Source organism: Anoplolepis gracilipes, chromosome 17 (assembly GCF_047496725.1).
Source record: "Anoplolepis gracilipes chromosome 17, ASM4749672v1, whole genome shotgun sequence".
Classification (NCBI taxonomy): Eukaryota; Metazoa; Arthropoda; class Insecta; order Hymenoptera; family Formicidae; genus Anoplolepis; species Anoplolepis gracilipes.
Genome location: NC_132986.1, coordinates 8,417,550 through 8,431,941, shown reverse-complemented (window position 1 = coordinate 8,431,941; position 14,392 = coordinate 8,417,550). Strand labels below are relative to the sequence as shown.

The 14,392-nt window shown below is 29.0% G+C and overlaps 6 protein-coding genes across 9 annotated transcripts; 4 read left to right on the top strand and 2 right to left on the bottom strand.

Annotated features, from left to right (window-relative positions):
• The first annotated feature begins 90 nt into the window (after positions 1 to 90).
• LOC140675169 (uncharacterized) lies at positions 91 to 4,473 on the top strand. 3 transcript variants are annotated; one of them, XM_072909309.1, is made up of 11 exons: positions 91 to 229; positions 548 to 685; positions 761 to 968; positions 1,159 to 1,402; positions 1,480 to 1,591; positions 1,712 to 1,878; positions 1,939 to 2,048; positions 2,127 to 2,349; positions 2,409 to 2,739; positions 2,828 to 3,118; positions 3,263 to 4,473. In XM_072909309.1, exons 2-11 carry the CDS (start codon positions 586 to 588, stop codon positions 3,382 to 3,384), a joined length of 1,908 nt encoding a protein of 635 aa, XP_072765410.1. In that variant the 5' UTR covers positions 91 to 229; positions 548 to 585; the 3' UTR covers positions 3,385 to 4,473. The 3 variants fall into 3 exon arrangements, with proteins under 3 accessions (XP_072765410.1, XP_072765411.1, XP_072765412.1); XM_072909310.1 differs by having other exon boundaries at positions 140 to 229; positions 501 to 685; XM_072909311.1 differs by lacking the exon at positions 91 to 229 and adding an exon at positions 422 to 440.
• Positions 3,159 to 6,285, bottom strand: LOC140675170 (glycerophosphodiester phosphodiesterase 1). The gene is made up of 5 exons (XM_072909312.1): positions 5,793 to 6,285; positions 5,232 to 5,407; positions 4,871 to 5,072; positions 4,554 to 4,783; positions 3,159 to 4,459 (listed from the first exon to the last, which is right to left on the bottom strand). Exons 1-5 carry the CDS (start codon positions 6,126 to 6,128, stop codon positions 4,318 to 4,320), a joined length of 1,086 nt encoding a protein of 361 aa, XP_072765413.1. The 5' UTR covers positions 6,129 to 6,285; the 3' UTR covers positions 3,159 to 4,317.
• Positions 6,286 to 6,970: 685 nt separating this feature from the next.
• Hacd1 (3-hydroxyacyl-CoA dehydratase 1) lies at positions 6,971 to 9,065 on the top strand. Its single transcript, XM_072909054.1, has 6 exons — positions 6,971 to 6,995; positions 7,516 to 7,662; positions 7,875 to 7,989; positions 8,263 to 8,498; positions 8,589 to 8,770; positions 8,849 to 9,065. The coding sequence occupies exons 2-6, from the start codon at positions 7,589 to 7,591 to the stop codon at positions 8,932 to 8,934; spliced, it is 693 nt and encodes a 230-aa protein (XP_072765155.1). The 5' UTR covers positions 6,971 to 6,995; positions 7,516 to 7,588; the 3' UTR covers positions 8,935 to 9,065.
• Positions 9,066 to 9,188: 123 nt separating this feature from the next.
• On the top strand, positions 9,189 to 11,222 carry Mrpl37 (mitochondrial ribosomal protein L37). The gene is made up of 6 exons (XM_072909052.1): positions 9,189 to 9,748; positions 9,847 to 10,068; positions 10,144 to 10,263; positions 10,350 to 10,456; positions 10,525 to 10,707; positions 10,781 to 11,222. Exons 1-6 carry the CDS (start codon positions 9,570 to 9,572, stop codon positions 11,200 to 11,202), a joined length of 1,233 nt encoding a protein of 410 aa, XP_072765153.1. The 5' UTR covers positions 9,189 to 9,569; the 3' UTR covers positions 11,203 to 11,222.
• A 100-nt stretch (positions 11,223 to 11,322) lies between these two features.
• LOC140675039 (cyclin-dependent kinase 20) lies at positions 11,323 to 13,088 on the bottom strand. Its single transcript, XM_072909053.1, has 6 exons — positions 12,881 to 13,088; positions 12,572 to 12,769; positions 12,246 to 12,434; positions 11,908 to 12,144; positions 11,587 to 11,814; positions 11,323 to 11,478 (listed from the first exon to the last, which is right to left on the bottom strand). The coding sequence occupies exons 2-6, from the start codon at positions 12,755 to 12,757 to the stop codon at positions 11,323 to 11,325; spliced, it is 996 nt and encodes a 331-aa protein (XP_072765154.1). The 5' UTR covers positions 12,758 to 12,769; positions 12,881 to 13,088.
• Positions 13,089 to 13,156: 68 nt separating this feature from the next.
• Trs33 (trafficking protein particle complex subunit Trs33) lies at positions 13,157 to 14,328 on the top strand. 2 transcript variants are annotated; one of them, XM_072909056.1, is made up of 3 exons: positions 13,157 to 13,288; positions 13,488 to 13,671; positions 13,743 to 14,328. In XM_072909056.1, exons 2-3 carry the CDS (start codon positions 13,552 to 13,554, stop codon positions 14,142 to 14,144), a joined length of 522 nt encoding a protein of 173 aa, XP_072765157.1. In that variant the 5' UTR covers positions 13,157 to 13,288; positions 13,488 to 13,551; the 3' UTR covers positions 14,145 to 14,328. The 2 variants fall into 2 exon arrangements, with proteins under 2 accessions (XP_072765157.1, XP_072765156.1); XM_072909055.1 differs by having other exon boundaries at positions 13,216 to 13,410; positions 13,743 to 14,324.
• Positions 14,329 to 14,392: the final 64 nt, after the last annotated feature.

Here is a 14,392-nt window from a genome sequence, read left to right as displayed (position 1 = left end):
GTAGCACCAAACGAAACACATCCAAAATTAGTTCGTTATTACAGATACGTAATATCATTGGTTTATTCTTCAAGATCTATATTAGGTTTGATTTTTACTCGACTTCTAGTAAATTCTTGCATTCCTTAACAATTTTGCTTATCTATATGTTTCGTTATCTACGATTTAAACGTAAATTTGTTGTTTACATCAATATTTAAACTATCCAATTATGTTGAGCTGATAGAGAGTAAGCTTTTTTTCCAAATTTTTATATTAATACTCTTCTAATAATACTAATTTGTTATAATCTAAAACTTTATGTATATATTTAATATGTATATTAGTTCTGTTGTACAATTAATATCACACCTGATTAAATTGTTTTATTAATTAGAAATATACATAAATGATTTAGTCTCTGTGTTTATATAGCTAACGTGCAGATAAAAAAATTAAATGTAATGTTTTTTAAAAATTAGTGTTAATATTTCTTTATAACATTATTTCTTGCATTGCAGCAATAAATAAGATTATTTTATATGCTGTATATATGTTGTATAAATAGATACAAACAAGATTAACTCAAAGTGACAATATTCAACCATGGAAAATATGATGCGATCTATACAAGAATGTAATGGCATTCGTTATGCATCTTATAGAACTGCTGCTAAGATGCAAATATTACATAAAGAATTGAATAGTAAGTTTCTCATTATCTTTAATTTTATGTAAAATAAAAAAATTGACCTTTTTTTAACTATTTTATTTTATTTAGTGCAACATGTGCAATTGGAATTAATAGCAGGAGTATTTGAACGTCATAGACTTTCCATCACTGAAAATTGTGTTAATTTAGACTCAAGTGAGATCGAGGATGTTTTATCTGATATTTATTTTGCGGCACAGAAAGAAAGTAACTTCAATTTTGATGTTGATTTTCTAACAAAGCTTGCTACAAATTATATTCTGAATACTTTTGACAAGTAAGTTTTTGTTTTTCTTCCTATCTTTCTTTATATTTTATATAAATAATGTTAACATATTAATGATTTTGCTGTGCTTTGAAGTGTCTTTATAAATATATATATATATATATATGTAATATCAGCAACAAATAATTTTATAGTGAAAAAAAGGTTCTGATAAAATATAAAAATGTATTTAACATTTCAGACAAAATACTGGAAATATTTTAGTGTTTTCAGTAAAAGTTGCATTGGTATTATTAAGTAATGGTAAATTACAAGAAAAATATGGGTATTTATATCAGCAGCTAGCAGATCACAATGCATGTTTATCCAGAGCTGGTTTGCATACTTTATTAACAAATATCTGTAAAATAACAGAAATGCTTGGAGAAACTATAACATATGGGTATGAACAGATTCAGACACATATAGATGCCTGTTTTGTAAAGGTATAATACAAGTTATTTTGTGTTCATTATTTTTATTGAAAATGAGGTATTAAATCATCTTTTAAAACACATTTTAGTCTCAAGGAGGACTTGGAGTTACTGAAGCAGAGTTTGCTGAATGGATCATGCAGGAACCTCCTCTGCTTGTTTGGATAACAACGTTCAATCGAATAAAATCTGCAGAACATAGTAAGTGTGTGTGTGTGTGTGTGTGTGTGTGTGTGTGTGTGACAGAATTAAATTATTATATAAATATATACATAATATAACAACACAATATGACAATACGAATTATATTTTTCTTTGTAGTTGTACATAATATCAAATGTTCTTCATGTAAAGTAACACCTGTACAGGGACCAAGATATACATGCTTGAAATGCACAGGATATCATCAATGCCAAGAATGTTTTCTCTTAGGCAAGACGTCAAACAAGCACAAACTGAAGCACCCAATTCGTGAATTTTGTGTCAAGGTATGTTTAAATTTGTTCATCGTTTGAATTAAATTACTTAGAAAGATAATTTTTTTTTAGACTTCACATCGCGAAGTTACAAAACTGATTATTGAACTGATCAGAAATAAATTGAGACTGTGTCCCACCAGAACAATAGCAATAGAAGATCCAGTTGCAAATGCTACTAGGTTCGTGTAAATTACAACTTAACAATTTTATATACTTTATAAATGTACAATATTCTTTAGTAACTTTTTTATATATAGTAATGAAACAAGACGTATGGATTATGGTTCAGTAAGGAGTACTATTAAACGAAAGATTCTTAGTGATCCGCAAAAGGAATTACAAAGTATCATAATGCATTTGGAAGAGGAAAACCGACAATTGCAAATTGAATTGCTCGATATACAAGGCACCAAAGCAGAGAGACTTCAACGTCATAGAGCGACCATCGAATCTCAATTGCAACGACTAAAAACGCTTAAGGTAAATTAAGTCAAAAATTGTTTAGATATTGTTCACTAACTCTGCTTAATTTTTTTTAGAAATACTTATTTACTGATGTGACTCAAGTACCACAGATTATCACTCGTATGCAAAGCACTCCGATGTTACCGCCTTTGTCCTCCAGACTTACAGCACTGCCTCTAGAATTCGAATTGAGTCCAATTATCAGACAAGACATTACAGATCAACAAAAAAAACTTCACAGAAAAGACAAATTAACATCAGATTTTAATACCTCATCACCTATAGAGCATACAGGAGGGGAAGAAAATGCTAATGCTCTTTCTAGCACCCAAGAGGCTTTTACGAGTTCTGGATTTTCTGGTAATATACCAGAAAATAGTATGGAATTAAGTACTTGGATTGGAGGTGAATATAAAGTTTCTCTCTTTCTTGATGTGGTTAAAAACAATTATTGATAGAGAAATTTGTGTACATGTTAAATTTTAAATTTTAGGAAGGAGAGAATTGAGTACAGCTGACAGTGGTTTCTCTCAGTGGTTGGCTGCTGGCAATTCGAATTGCAAGAATAACTATGTGGCTAATGCAGCAATTAGTAATACAAATAATGACTCGTCACTTGTAGCTTCTCAATCTCCTACAGGCATTCATAGAGACAATACTCCGTCTTCGTTGCAACGGCCTGACAAACATTCACAACATAGTAGCTTACAAAATATTCAAGGAGATCTTAATGATATATTAGACAGACTGCAAAATATGGTTGCCAATGACTGTTTGCTCGACGGTAAGTTTTCAATAATTATAAAAAAAGAAAAGACAAAATATAGATTTTTCAATATAACAATTTTATAATACAACTATCTCAATATATTTACGCCATATGTTAATGCAATGTATATATAGCTAATTTATAATGCGATTTTTGTAGAATCATATGACGGCAATGACAATTGTAAATTGAAACGTGCCACAACAGAAATGGAAGATCTATTAACTGGCCTCATTGAAGGTATGGAATCTCGTAAAAGTAAACTTACTACTATTGTTTGAAAAGATTAATACTTCAAATCTAAAACTTGAGTATGATACATTTAAAAATTTTTATGTTGCTCTTTTTTTTATATAGCAATGACTTTTTCTTTGATGCATAATTTCGATAATAATCTCAGATATTCTTTTTTAACTCATATTATTTTTTGGCATAATTATAAAACTATATATAAATGTGCCATTTGATAACATTATGCATTATCCAAAGAACATACAAAATAGTAGTTATTGTAAGCAATAATATGTGCACAAAGATTGCATTGCACAAAGATAGCACACATTATAATCATACAGTTATATTTAACATAGTGGTCAAATGTAATTATAAATGTAATCATTATATTTGATAGACTAAAATATTTTGACTATATGTATATGTATTTATATATTATAATATCTGTGCAATTACATAAAAGAAATAATCTATTTTGATATTCCTATTAAAAAAGAATGTCTTATCATTGTCTATAAAAAAATGTGTATAAATTTTATATATACATATGCATCTTTTTAAGAATTACAATTTACTCACAATTTACTCACAACTAATAATAAATCTCTTTATATATAGTGCAAGAAGGATCACTTTATAACTCTTCATTTAACCTTTCTTAAGTTAATTCGTTATTGCTCTTATAGATACATGTACATTTGCACACGTTATACTTTATATCAAAGTATATTTTATTTTTCATAAAATGAATATTTTGCATACATACATTTGATCGAAACGTAAAAGTGATAGATTTCTTTGTTTTCGATTATAAAACGAGTGTCTTATATTCTAAGTTGAAGTCAATTTTACGACCCGACTAGATGATTGATTATGACATAATTTACATAATCAAAAGTAGAAAAATTTGTACCTATAATGCTGGCATACCATACAAAAGTCTTTGAAATTTAATACTGAATAAATATATCAAACATTTATTACATATCCTTCTCTAGATGTAGGGTATCAGTTAGATAAGTGACTTTGAAAAGTCTCGAAAAGTGCGTTTTCTCCGACGGTCGATTGACCGTCCATGCTATCACGCGGACACCACGTTCGCACCATCGTTCTATTACACGTCTGAAATAAAATTATATTGCAATTATATATATTATTCTTATGAATATATACATATAAAAATCGTTAAGCATTCGATTTGAATAACGCTACATACGGATTTATTATGTCCTTGTGCAATAATATAGCAGAAATGCCAACAATATAATAAACGAAGCGAGATAAGAACCACTCGTACAAAATCTCCAATATACAAGCTGCCAAATGTTTAAAAGGATTATGAAATCGTACCGTGCCAATCGTTTCTAGACCGGCATACGATAATCTCGAAAAATAATACGGCCTCCAAGCAAGACTCGAGACAATACGTGACTCTTTCTTTCGAATCTGAATAAATTAAGAATATATTTAGTTAAGAGGTATTTCTTTCAAGCGTCTAAATTATTAATATTTGAATAAAATTTCTACATGTACCATATATATTATGATTGGATTGAAACTCGACACGAGGCCTCTTTCAAATAACTTTGGATATTTTTTGTACGCATCCAAAACAACTTGCACGACATCCATCCTTGGTTCTTTTATGTCTATAATTATTCTCTGTTCGCTGTTCAGACATTCTTGCAGTACATCGTCTAACAATGCTATTCTCTCACCGTCAGAAAACTTATTCCTTTGTAAAAAAAATATATACTTTTTTCTATTAAAATACTCAGATACATATTTACTATAAGATGGATTTTATATTATAAATGATAAATTGCAAAAATATATATATATACAATCATACCTATGCAAGCAGGTAATTATAAGTTATATATATATATCATACCTAAGTGGATGATTATAAGTTATATCTAATTCTCTCAATTCCTCCCACGTCATCTCACTAATTGTTCCTGTTTGGCCTGTAAGTCTTTCAATTGTTGGGTCATGGAATATTATTGGAATGTTATCTTTTGTTAGTCTTAAATCAAGTTCTACAGCACTGCAGCCCTTTCCCTTGGTCTGTAAAAAAGTAAGGTAGATAATGTATCAAGTTAAGGAATATAAATTATTAATTATAAGAAATATAAATTATTAATAAATCTTTAGAAATATAAATATATAAATAAATAACATCTACAAAAAATATATCTATTGAACAATTATAAATACAATAGAAATATATAATTAAATAGGATAATTAAAATATTAATGTTTTATATCACTAAATAATTTTATTAGTTCCTCCTATTTTATATTATGAAGCAGCAATTATGTTAAATAAGCCAATAACAAAACTGAGATACAAAAGTTTCATATCTCAGTATTCTGTTAGACTAGTCTAACAGAAATTTTACAAGTACTTTGTATAGCTAGATATTATATACTTTGAAATATGTAATTTTACATTTCGGAAAGCCAGCAAACTGTTTTCAGGATAATCGTATCCTCCACCACGGTGAGCCACCACTCGCATGCAGTATTGCTCTCCATTATCATGTTTTTCAGATATAGAATTATCTTTGCTTAAGTGAAGTGGATTCACACCGAGCACTTCTTGGACAGTTTTGACAGGCGGAGGAGACACTCGGGCCAGTTTTAGCGCAATCACAATAATTAACGAGCCCCAAACAATCCAAGGAATGCAAAATTCATACAGAATACTGATTAATATACTCAGCAACGTTTGTAAACATATCCATAATAAGGCGCTGTTTAAGATTAATTCGATGATTCTGTGCATTTTTTTTTGTGTTAAATTCTTTGCCACAATTACGTACTTAAAGATTCCCTTGCCATGTACGAAAAAATTAGGCGAATATTACGTGATCGCACACGATGTCTTGTTATTATTATTATTATTATTATTATTATTATTTAAAAGAGAGAGAGGCAAAAATTATTACTTCATAAAAAAATTATAATAGGAGTCGACAAGCATCGAAAAATGCGCGAGATCAAGCACAATTCTTGTCGCAAATATGTCATCGGTAATTCGTGCGGAACACGTCATTCTTTTTATCTGCAGGTCGTATATTTAATCTTTTATATAATGTACATCGATTTGAATGGGTTTTACAGCTTTTAAAACATCGCAGAGCGTTTATAATCAAGATTTAGACGTGTATGCGAACTAGAAGCTGTTTTTCTCTCACAATAAAACTCGTCGAAATGATTTTATCCATCCTTATTTTTTATCTCACTGTTTCTTTCATTTATTCCTTTACACTTTTTTTCCTCCCATTCGATCGATTGACGCGTAATTTATACGACGAATATCTCGTTCGGAAAATCAACACACAAATCACACGCCTAACAACAAAATTGTTATACGATAACGAGTACGCAATCTCGAGACTGATTCTTTTATGAAGGATTCATACTGTCTGCGATGTTTGTCGCATGACATGTGACATCCAATAGAAGAATTTGTTTTCTAGAGACAAAAACGTCATTAATCAGAACACTTTCTATTGGATCTGACATCCAATAGAAGAGTTTGTTTTCTAGAGACAAAAACGTCATTAATCAGAACACTTTCTATTGGATCAACTGTCATACAAACGTATACGAACGTATGTGAATCTTCCATTATACAGCACGGTGACAAGTAGAGAGAGATAACAATTTTTTCAAATTGTGTAAATCTTTTGCACGCGCAAAAAACGACCAGATTAATTTAATAATAATCATTAAGACTTTTGAATTAGATTTATGGAAGTAGATAATCTATTTATACACATACGTTTTTTTCCATTCTAAATATGTATAACATATCTGTTCACACGTAGAAAGGTTAAAAAAAAGTTTATACATTAAAAAGTGTTTAAATTACCCGACAATGTTTCGTCCATTTCCATAGCGAGTTTATATAGGAAACGTCACGTATTCTATACATATAAACTCGCTAGAGGAATGGAATGATTTAACTTTGTGAAAAATATAAATATGTATGAAATCGTGACGAGCAAAAAAAAAATCGCTGCGGTAGATGTAATTTGATTCGTGAAAGAGTACTTTGCGCCTTCTTGATTCATAATTAAATACATGGTCGATTATTATGCAGCGTGAATAGGGATTTTCATAATAAATGTGCATATTAAAAAACGGATTTTATATTCTTGGTGAAGATTGCAAATCATTTCGAGTGGCGAAACGTTTGAAAAACATTTCAACATAACTATTTACACAAGTATACATATAATGGAATCCAAGAACAAGAAATTTACCGCCTCGAAATATTATCTGGCGACGTATAATTTCGCACAGAGTTTGGGGTATGTTAATTTTTCTTTCAATATCAAATAAATAACGAAACGAGTAACTCTCAATTCACATCTCTCTAAAATATTTGCTTTTATATGTTGAATATTCTACATATGACATTTTTTTATTACTCTGTTATTTTTATAAAGTTTTTTTTCTGTATTTTTCATCTTATTCGAACATATGCTCAGTTTCGAAAATATAATTTTTTCTTCTATTTCAGATGGACTTACATATTGTATCAAGTTATACAACATTACATAAATCCTTCTCGTAACACTTTGTGGGATAAAACAGAGCAACCTGTAATTCTTTTCCAGACTGGAGCTGTATTGGAGGTATTTATATTTTATTGTTAGAGTAGAATAAGCAGAAACAAACAGGTCATTTTTAAAGTTAATAATTTTTAAATTTCTAGTAAAAGCATTATTAAAAGCAATATTTGGAGAAGTGTTATATAAATATTATATAATATATATAAAGTTACATGATACATATATATATATATATGTATACTATTTATATATTATTTATGAAATATGTATATATTTATATATGTACATACTATATTATTTATGAAATTGATTTGTTAAAAAATTATATTTTTTCAGATAATACATGCAGCAATTGGACTGGTACCTTCCAATATTATAATCACAACATTCCAAGTTCTCAGTCGTGTCATGGTTGTGATTGGAGTTATTTTGGCTACTCCTTATACATATGCTGCTGCATCTCCAGGGCTTCCACTAGCTCTTATTGCATGGTCTATTACAGAGATTATTAGATACTTTTATTACTTTGTGAATCTTATTGGTATTATGTCACATATATTGATCTGGCTTAGGTAATTAATCTTGCCATAATTAAAAGATTTCAAGTTTGACATAGATGTGATATTATTTGTGTAAATATTAATTAAAAAATATGACTTTAGGTATAGCACGTTTATTATATTGTATCCAATTGGTATAACTGGTGAATTATTATGTTTCTATGCTGCTGTGCAATACTCTAATGTTAATCCCAATGCATGGAGCTTCATGTTACCAAACAAATGGAATTTCTCATTTAGCTATTTATATCTCCTGATAGCAGTTATGTTAGCTTACATACCAAGTAAGTATGCAATAAAATAGATTGAATAGTATAAAAAAGAAAGTTTAAACTATAATTTATATATGCATTTTGTTGCAGTTTTTCCTCATCTTTATCTGCATATGTTTGCTCAAAGACGTAAAATGCTGAATCCCAATATAAAGGCTCGTACTCATACTCATTAACTTATTGAGAAATTTATACAAAAAATATAAATATAAAAATAGCTTGCCATAGATATATATTTTTATTTATATATATGTATATGTATACAGATGGGATCTAAAAGGTGGGATTTTGTACTAAACATATATTATTAATTAAAAAATTATATATTAAATATATAAAATATTGTGTAATTCTTATTTTTAATGTAAGTTTTTGCATTATTTCGATCATCGTAAGATTACATTAAAGGGACTTGGGCGAGTTTTTTTAATTCATCGACTGATGAATCGCATGATGCGTAAATATAACACGTGCTGCATTTGCGCATCATGCGATTGATCAATTGATGAATTAAAAAAATTCGCCTCTTTTAGCGATAGAAAATCGATTATCGATTGTAGTGACGTTGTCACAAGCCGAAAAAGAGGTTATATATTTTATTGTATTAAAAAGGAAATATATTATAAATCTGAAAAAAATCCTCCATTTGTCTCCTCTCGATATAATTACAAATAGCAACATTAGGTTTTTAATATCATTTGACAAGAATTTAATACTACTAAAGAAGGGAGTCTCATCAGCGAAAAACATAACCTTCAAGATTTGTTCACATCGTTATTAGTATCTATCTATTTTAAAGTTAAGATATACAATGAAGATCACACAAGTATTATACAAGCAACACATAGGCAGACAGATTACTAAATTGTGGTATACAAAACGAGAGCGCAAGATAAACACTGACAAGATAGACAATTATTTGTCTAATAAATTTGGGATTCAGGTGAAGGATGCTTTAGATGTGAGCAATCCAAAACAGACTTATCCGAGGTACTTAAAAAAAAAAAATATATATATATATATTTTTACAAATAATTATTATATGTATCATATTTGATATCAATTTTAAACTGTATTTTATATATCAGGTTAAAAATAGAAGGATTCCAACAAAAAATAGTTTTTGACGAAACACATCCTGATTGGAAAGCTCAGGCTTGTTTAATATTTAAGGATCATAATGTGCTGCAAGAAGGTTTTCGCCAAGCACAGATATTAACAAACACTGTATGTTTGCCAGATAGCTCTTCAAATTATATACAAGATCCATCTCTAGAACTACCAGAATATATAGATGATATATTAAAAAGGTATTAAATTTGGTTTTTTTAATCATATATTTATATATATTATATCATACATCATATGTTTTTTGTCATTTTTAGGATAATTTACACTTCAAACATATTTGATGCTCATCAAGAAAGGTTACCAAGAAGAAAAGATCCTGCAAGACCTGCATGGGTGTTTCCCAGAGATTATGGCATAACCAACTGCAGAAAAATGTTAGCAAATTAAGAATTAAGTATTTTGACATATATAGAACAATTTATACATTTATTTCTTAACTATATATTTGTGTTTTTCATAGGCGGAATTTGTCCAGAAAAATGTTACAACTTTGTGAATCTTTATCTGGTCCAGATATTGCAAAGAAACGATGTATATTATATGATGGCATTACAAAATTAAATTTAGGTAATCTATAATTATAGATTTAAATATATTAAATATTATATACATAACATTGCATATAATTTTTGCAGAAAAAGAATCAGATCTCATCCAATTTACCTTAAGATCAGATGTGATGGTCATGTCGGCAAGCCCTTTAAAACCATTGGAAAGTTCTAATTGCAATGTAGAAATAGATCTTCCAAACATTTATCCAATGCATTATACTATCAGTTTGGATCAGACAAATTTCTACAAAAGTGAAGATATATATCGTGAGTTTAATGGCTTGTTATATTCAATATATTCATTGTCATCATTATATAATAAGTATATTGTATTTGACAGCTGTCAACGCAACAACGCCTTGGAAAAATGTGCACACTATCTTTGTGCACTATGACCCAGAGGAAGTAAAAAATTTGACGGAATTGGCTGTAACGGAAAATCAGATTGTCGGTCGCACCTTGATAAAATCGTATACCATGGCAGCGTTTTGTGCACGACAAAAGTTTGGCTCATCAGTGAAAAAATTGCCAGAACCCGTGACCTTGCAATGCATTCAGTCGGACGGAAAAAACTATCACTTTTTTATATTTCAACTCAATTCGTTAGACGCTAACGATGTCAATGTGAAAAATTTCTGGTGCGCTCTACCACCATTGACACTTTACGAAAAAGCTGAATACAACAGTGCCATACCTAGAGTCACGGATTATAATCCAGAAGTGTTTAGAAGAATATTAGCATTTTACAGGAATGGCAATTAAATAAAATCTGTTAAATGAAATTGTTAATGAATTTTTAATTTTTTCTATATAGAACAGCTTTTATTTGTCATATAGATTATGTGCATATTATTATTAATATACAGCATATGTACAACATTGTTACATGATACTCAGAAGATTTTCGAAAAGAATACTTGCTTGCACATTTGGATTAATTTCTTTTGGTTTTACGCGTAAACGATGATCCTGTGGCGGTTTTATTAAATTCTTCATTGATGGATAAGGTTTGGTGTAAAAATATTTGTGACACAATGCCTGCACCAGTTTATTAATTTTGTTTATATCATATATATATATATATATATATATATATATATATATATATATAATTATACATGCAAAAATAATCTTATGTTATAGCACCTGCTCAGCTGTCAGACGTCTCGACGAATTATAAATCAAAATTTGTCTGATTAAATCGGTAGCTTCTGGTTGTGCATCTTGAATAATACTCTCCCACGTCGTCCCTTTGTTATAAGGAAAGCTGATTTTATTGTAATCTGGTAATGAAGTCAATTCAGGCCATGATTCGGATGTAGGAGAGCCTAAATACTTCAAAACTATAGCTAGCTGTTCGATGTCAGTTTCACCCTGTTGTATAATTTTATATACAACACCAAGATTTTATACCATATTTAGATCATATATTTTATTAATTTATTTTAATGAAAATAGAATATTTACTGGAAATAATGGAGAAGTGTTTAACATTTCGCCGAATATGCAACCAATCGACCACATGTCGATCGCAGAGGTGTAATATCGTGCTCCGTAGAGCAATTCCGGTGCCCGATACCATCTTGTAGCGACCTGATGCGAATACGCTTTTGTACTATCTCGCCACATCAATCTGCTCAAGCCAAAATCTGCAATTTTCAAGATACCTACGGCACTAATCAATAAATTTGCAGGCTTCAAATCCTACAAATTAATTTTAAAAACTTTTCAATATTCTGGAAGAAGTTGTATTTATAAATCTAAACTCAAATAGAATTATTTTTGAGTATTTGAATATTGAATACCCTGTGTATTATATGTTTTCCATGTACATATGCTATACCCTCTAACAACATTTTCATATATGTTTTAATTTGTGTTTGTGTCAAGGATATATCAGCATCTCTCAAGACTTCCCATAAACCTGTTGGCATGTATTCAAACACCATTATAAAGTCCAAGCCACTTGGGAAAGCATCTAACAATACAACAACCTATAAGCAAATTATGAGTATGAATTATGACAAATACAATAACAATACTAAATTAAAATATAAATGTTTAAAAAAGTATAATTAATTTCTGGTTTTTTGCTAATCTAATAAAATTAAATAAAAAGAAAAAAATATACATAAGGATGCTCGAGTTGCTGTAAGCTTTTCACTTCGCGTATGATAGATACAGGTAAACCATCTTCAGTCCTTTTAATTAAGATTTTTTTAAGTGCCACTTCCTGATTCTTGGATATATCATGTGCTTTCAATACCAAGCCTTGCGCTCCTTCACCAATTTGACCATTGATAATGTATTTTTCCATATCTTACTTTATCTTAAATATTTATGTTTTATTATTTTACATATTAGAAAAATATATTGAAATTATTTTAAACATTTATTTTATATATAATTAAACAATATATTCATAATGCAAATTACATACAATTAGCTAAATAGTATAATATTAAAATATTCCTTGCATATTAACTGTATATAAGGATATTTATTTAATAAAAAATATTTATTAAATAAATATTTATGAAAGATTGCACAGTTTGCTAACATATTATTGATGTTTGAGAAATTAATTGTCAAGTGCACGTGTACGATACTATTGTCCTGTAAAGAAAATGTTTTATAGTTTCCATGGTTACCAGTATGATACATCATGTACATACATACACATACAGCATGTACGTGTGCATATGTAAGTGTCCAACAATAGTAGGTCTACGGTTCATTAGGTCCATTGAATGGACCTGAATGGTTGAGTGGACCAAATTGGACTAAATCAGACAGAATTGGACTTGACAGAAGTGATGATGCACGCGCGAGTATATGCATATGATATGTATGTGTATTAGTATACTTATTTTACAATATTTTACAGTTACAAATGCATAGGATAACGATTAATTTGTTTGAATCGTGATTAATTCAATTAACAATCTGAATACACAAAAGTTGATAACTGTACGTATTTAGGTTATTTAAAATACATTATGTTATGTAAATGGCACAATATTTATATATGTATGTTTGAAAAATAGCCTGTAACTCAGATGGATAAGCTACAGACGATCGAATAAAAGAGGAAATAATATCGACGAAAAAATGAAGCAACAAATAATTGATTCCAAAGCAAATCCAACTGGAGAAGCCGATGATTGTCTCTTTGAATATTTGCATGCTGAATTGGTCAATTATGTTCTAAGTAAATCATCTAATGCTGCAGTAAGTAATAGACATAAATATTAATTTATTATAAAAAAAATTCTCTGAGTGAAAATATGTATTATTTTTAGGAAGGTGAAGAAGAGCTCTCACGTTTAGAGTGGATGGGATTTAGTGTTGGATACAGAATTATTGAACGATTAACAAGAGAATGGAGCAGATTCAAGGATGAATTGGATATGATCAAGTTTATTTGCACAGATTTTTGGTCTAGCCTATATCACAAACAAATTGATAACCTCAGAACTAATCATCATGGAGTATATGTACTGCAAGATAATGCCTTTAGGTTATTAGATAAAGTTGGTACAAGCAACAGCAAGCAGTATCTTAAAGAGAGTCCTCGGTTACTGGCTTTCACTTGCGGTCTTCTAAGAGGTAGTTTAGCAAATCTTGGTATTATCAGTACTGTTACAGCAGAGACTACTACATTACCGAGTTGCAAATTTCATGTTCAAGTTCAAAAAATTTAATAACTATTTTATTTTGATTTGAAAAATAAAAAGATACACAGATATGTAAGAAGAAACATAAATGATAAAATGTAATATATATATATATATATATATATAATAAATATATATGATAAAATTTCTTGTATTTCAAATATAAAGAAATATAATAGATATTTATTATATACTCTTTAGAGATATTCTTTATAAACAACGGGTTAATTAAAAAAACTGTTTTATTTATAAGGTTTTATAAAATTATTTTGGAA

Bases quoted from the DNA above. Each gene is read 5' to 3' on its own strand.
- Mrpl37 (XM_072909052.1), top strand. From the start codon at position 9,570: ATGAAGATCACACAAGTATTATACAAGCAACACATAGGCAGACAGATT. The intron at 10,264-10,349 runs GTTAGCAAATTA...TGTTTTTCATAG, and splicing joins ATAACCAACTGCAGAAAAAT to GCGGAATTTGTCCAGAAAAA. The intron at 10,708-10,780 runs GTGAGTTTAATG...TGTATTTGACAG, and splicing joins CAAAAGTGAAGATATATATC to CTGTCAACGCAACAACGCCT.
- Hacd1 (XM_072909054.1), top strand. From the start codon at position 7,589: ATGGAATCCAAGAACAAGAAATTTACCGCCTCGAAATATTATCTGGCG. The intron at 7,663-7,874 runs GTATGTTAATTT...CTTCTATTTCAG, and splicing joins AATTTCGCACAGAGTTTGGG to ATGGACTTACATATTGTATC. The intron at 7,990-8,262 runs GTATTTATATTT...ATATTTTTTCAG, and splicing joins AGACTGGAGCTGTATTGGAG to ATAATACATGCAGCAATTGG.
- LOC140675170 (XM_072909312.1), bottom strand. From the start codon at position 6,128: ATGCACAGAATCATCGAATTAATCTTAAACAGCGCCTTATTATGGATA. The intron at 5,408-5,792 runs GTAAAATTACAT...ACTTTTTTACAG, and splicing joins GTTTGCTGGCTTTCCGAAAT to ACCAAGGGAAAGGGCTGCAG. The intron at 5,073-5,231 runs GTATGATATATA...TTTTTTACAAAG, and splicing joins ACTTATAATCATCCACTTAG to GAATAAGTTTTCTGACGGTG.
- Trs33 (XM_072909056.1), top strand. From the start codon at position 13,552: ATGAAGCAACAAATAATTGATTCCAAAGCAAATCCAACTGGAGAAGCC. The intron at 13,672-13,742 runs GTAAGTAATAGA...TATTATTTTTAG, and splicing joins GTAAATCATCTAATGCTGCA to GAAGGTGAAGAAGAGCTCTC.
- LOC140675039 (XM_072909053.1), bottom strand. From the start codon at position 12,757: ATGGAAAAATACATTATCAATGGTCAAATTGGTGAAGGAGCGCAAGGC. The intron at 12,145-12,245 runs GTATTCAATATT...ATTAATTTGTAG, and splicing joins GAAAACATATAATACACAGG to GATTTGAAGCCTGCAAATTT. The intron at 11,479-11,586 runs GTGCTATAACAT...AAACTGGTGCAG, and splicing joins GACGTCTGACAGCTGAGCAG to GCATTGTGTCACAAATATTT.
- LOC140675169 (XM_072909309.1), top strand. From the start codon at position 586: ATGGAAAATATGATGCGATCTATACAAGAATGTAATGGCATTCGTTAT. The intron at 2,740-2,827 runs GTGAATATAAAG...TTTAAATTTTAG, and splicing joins ATTAAGTACTTGGATTGGAG to GAAGGAGAGAATTGAGTACA. The intron at 3,119-3,262 runs GTAAGTTTTCAA...CGATTTTTGTAG, and splicing joins CAATGACTGTTTGCTCGACG to AATCATATGACGGCAATGAC.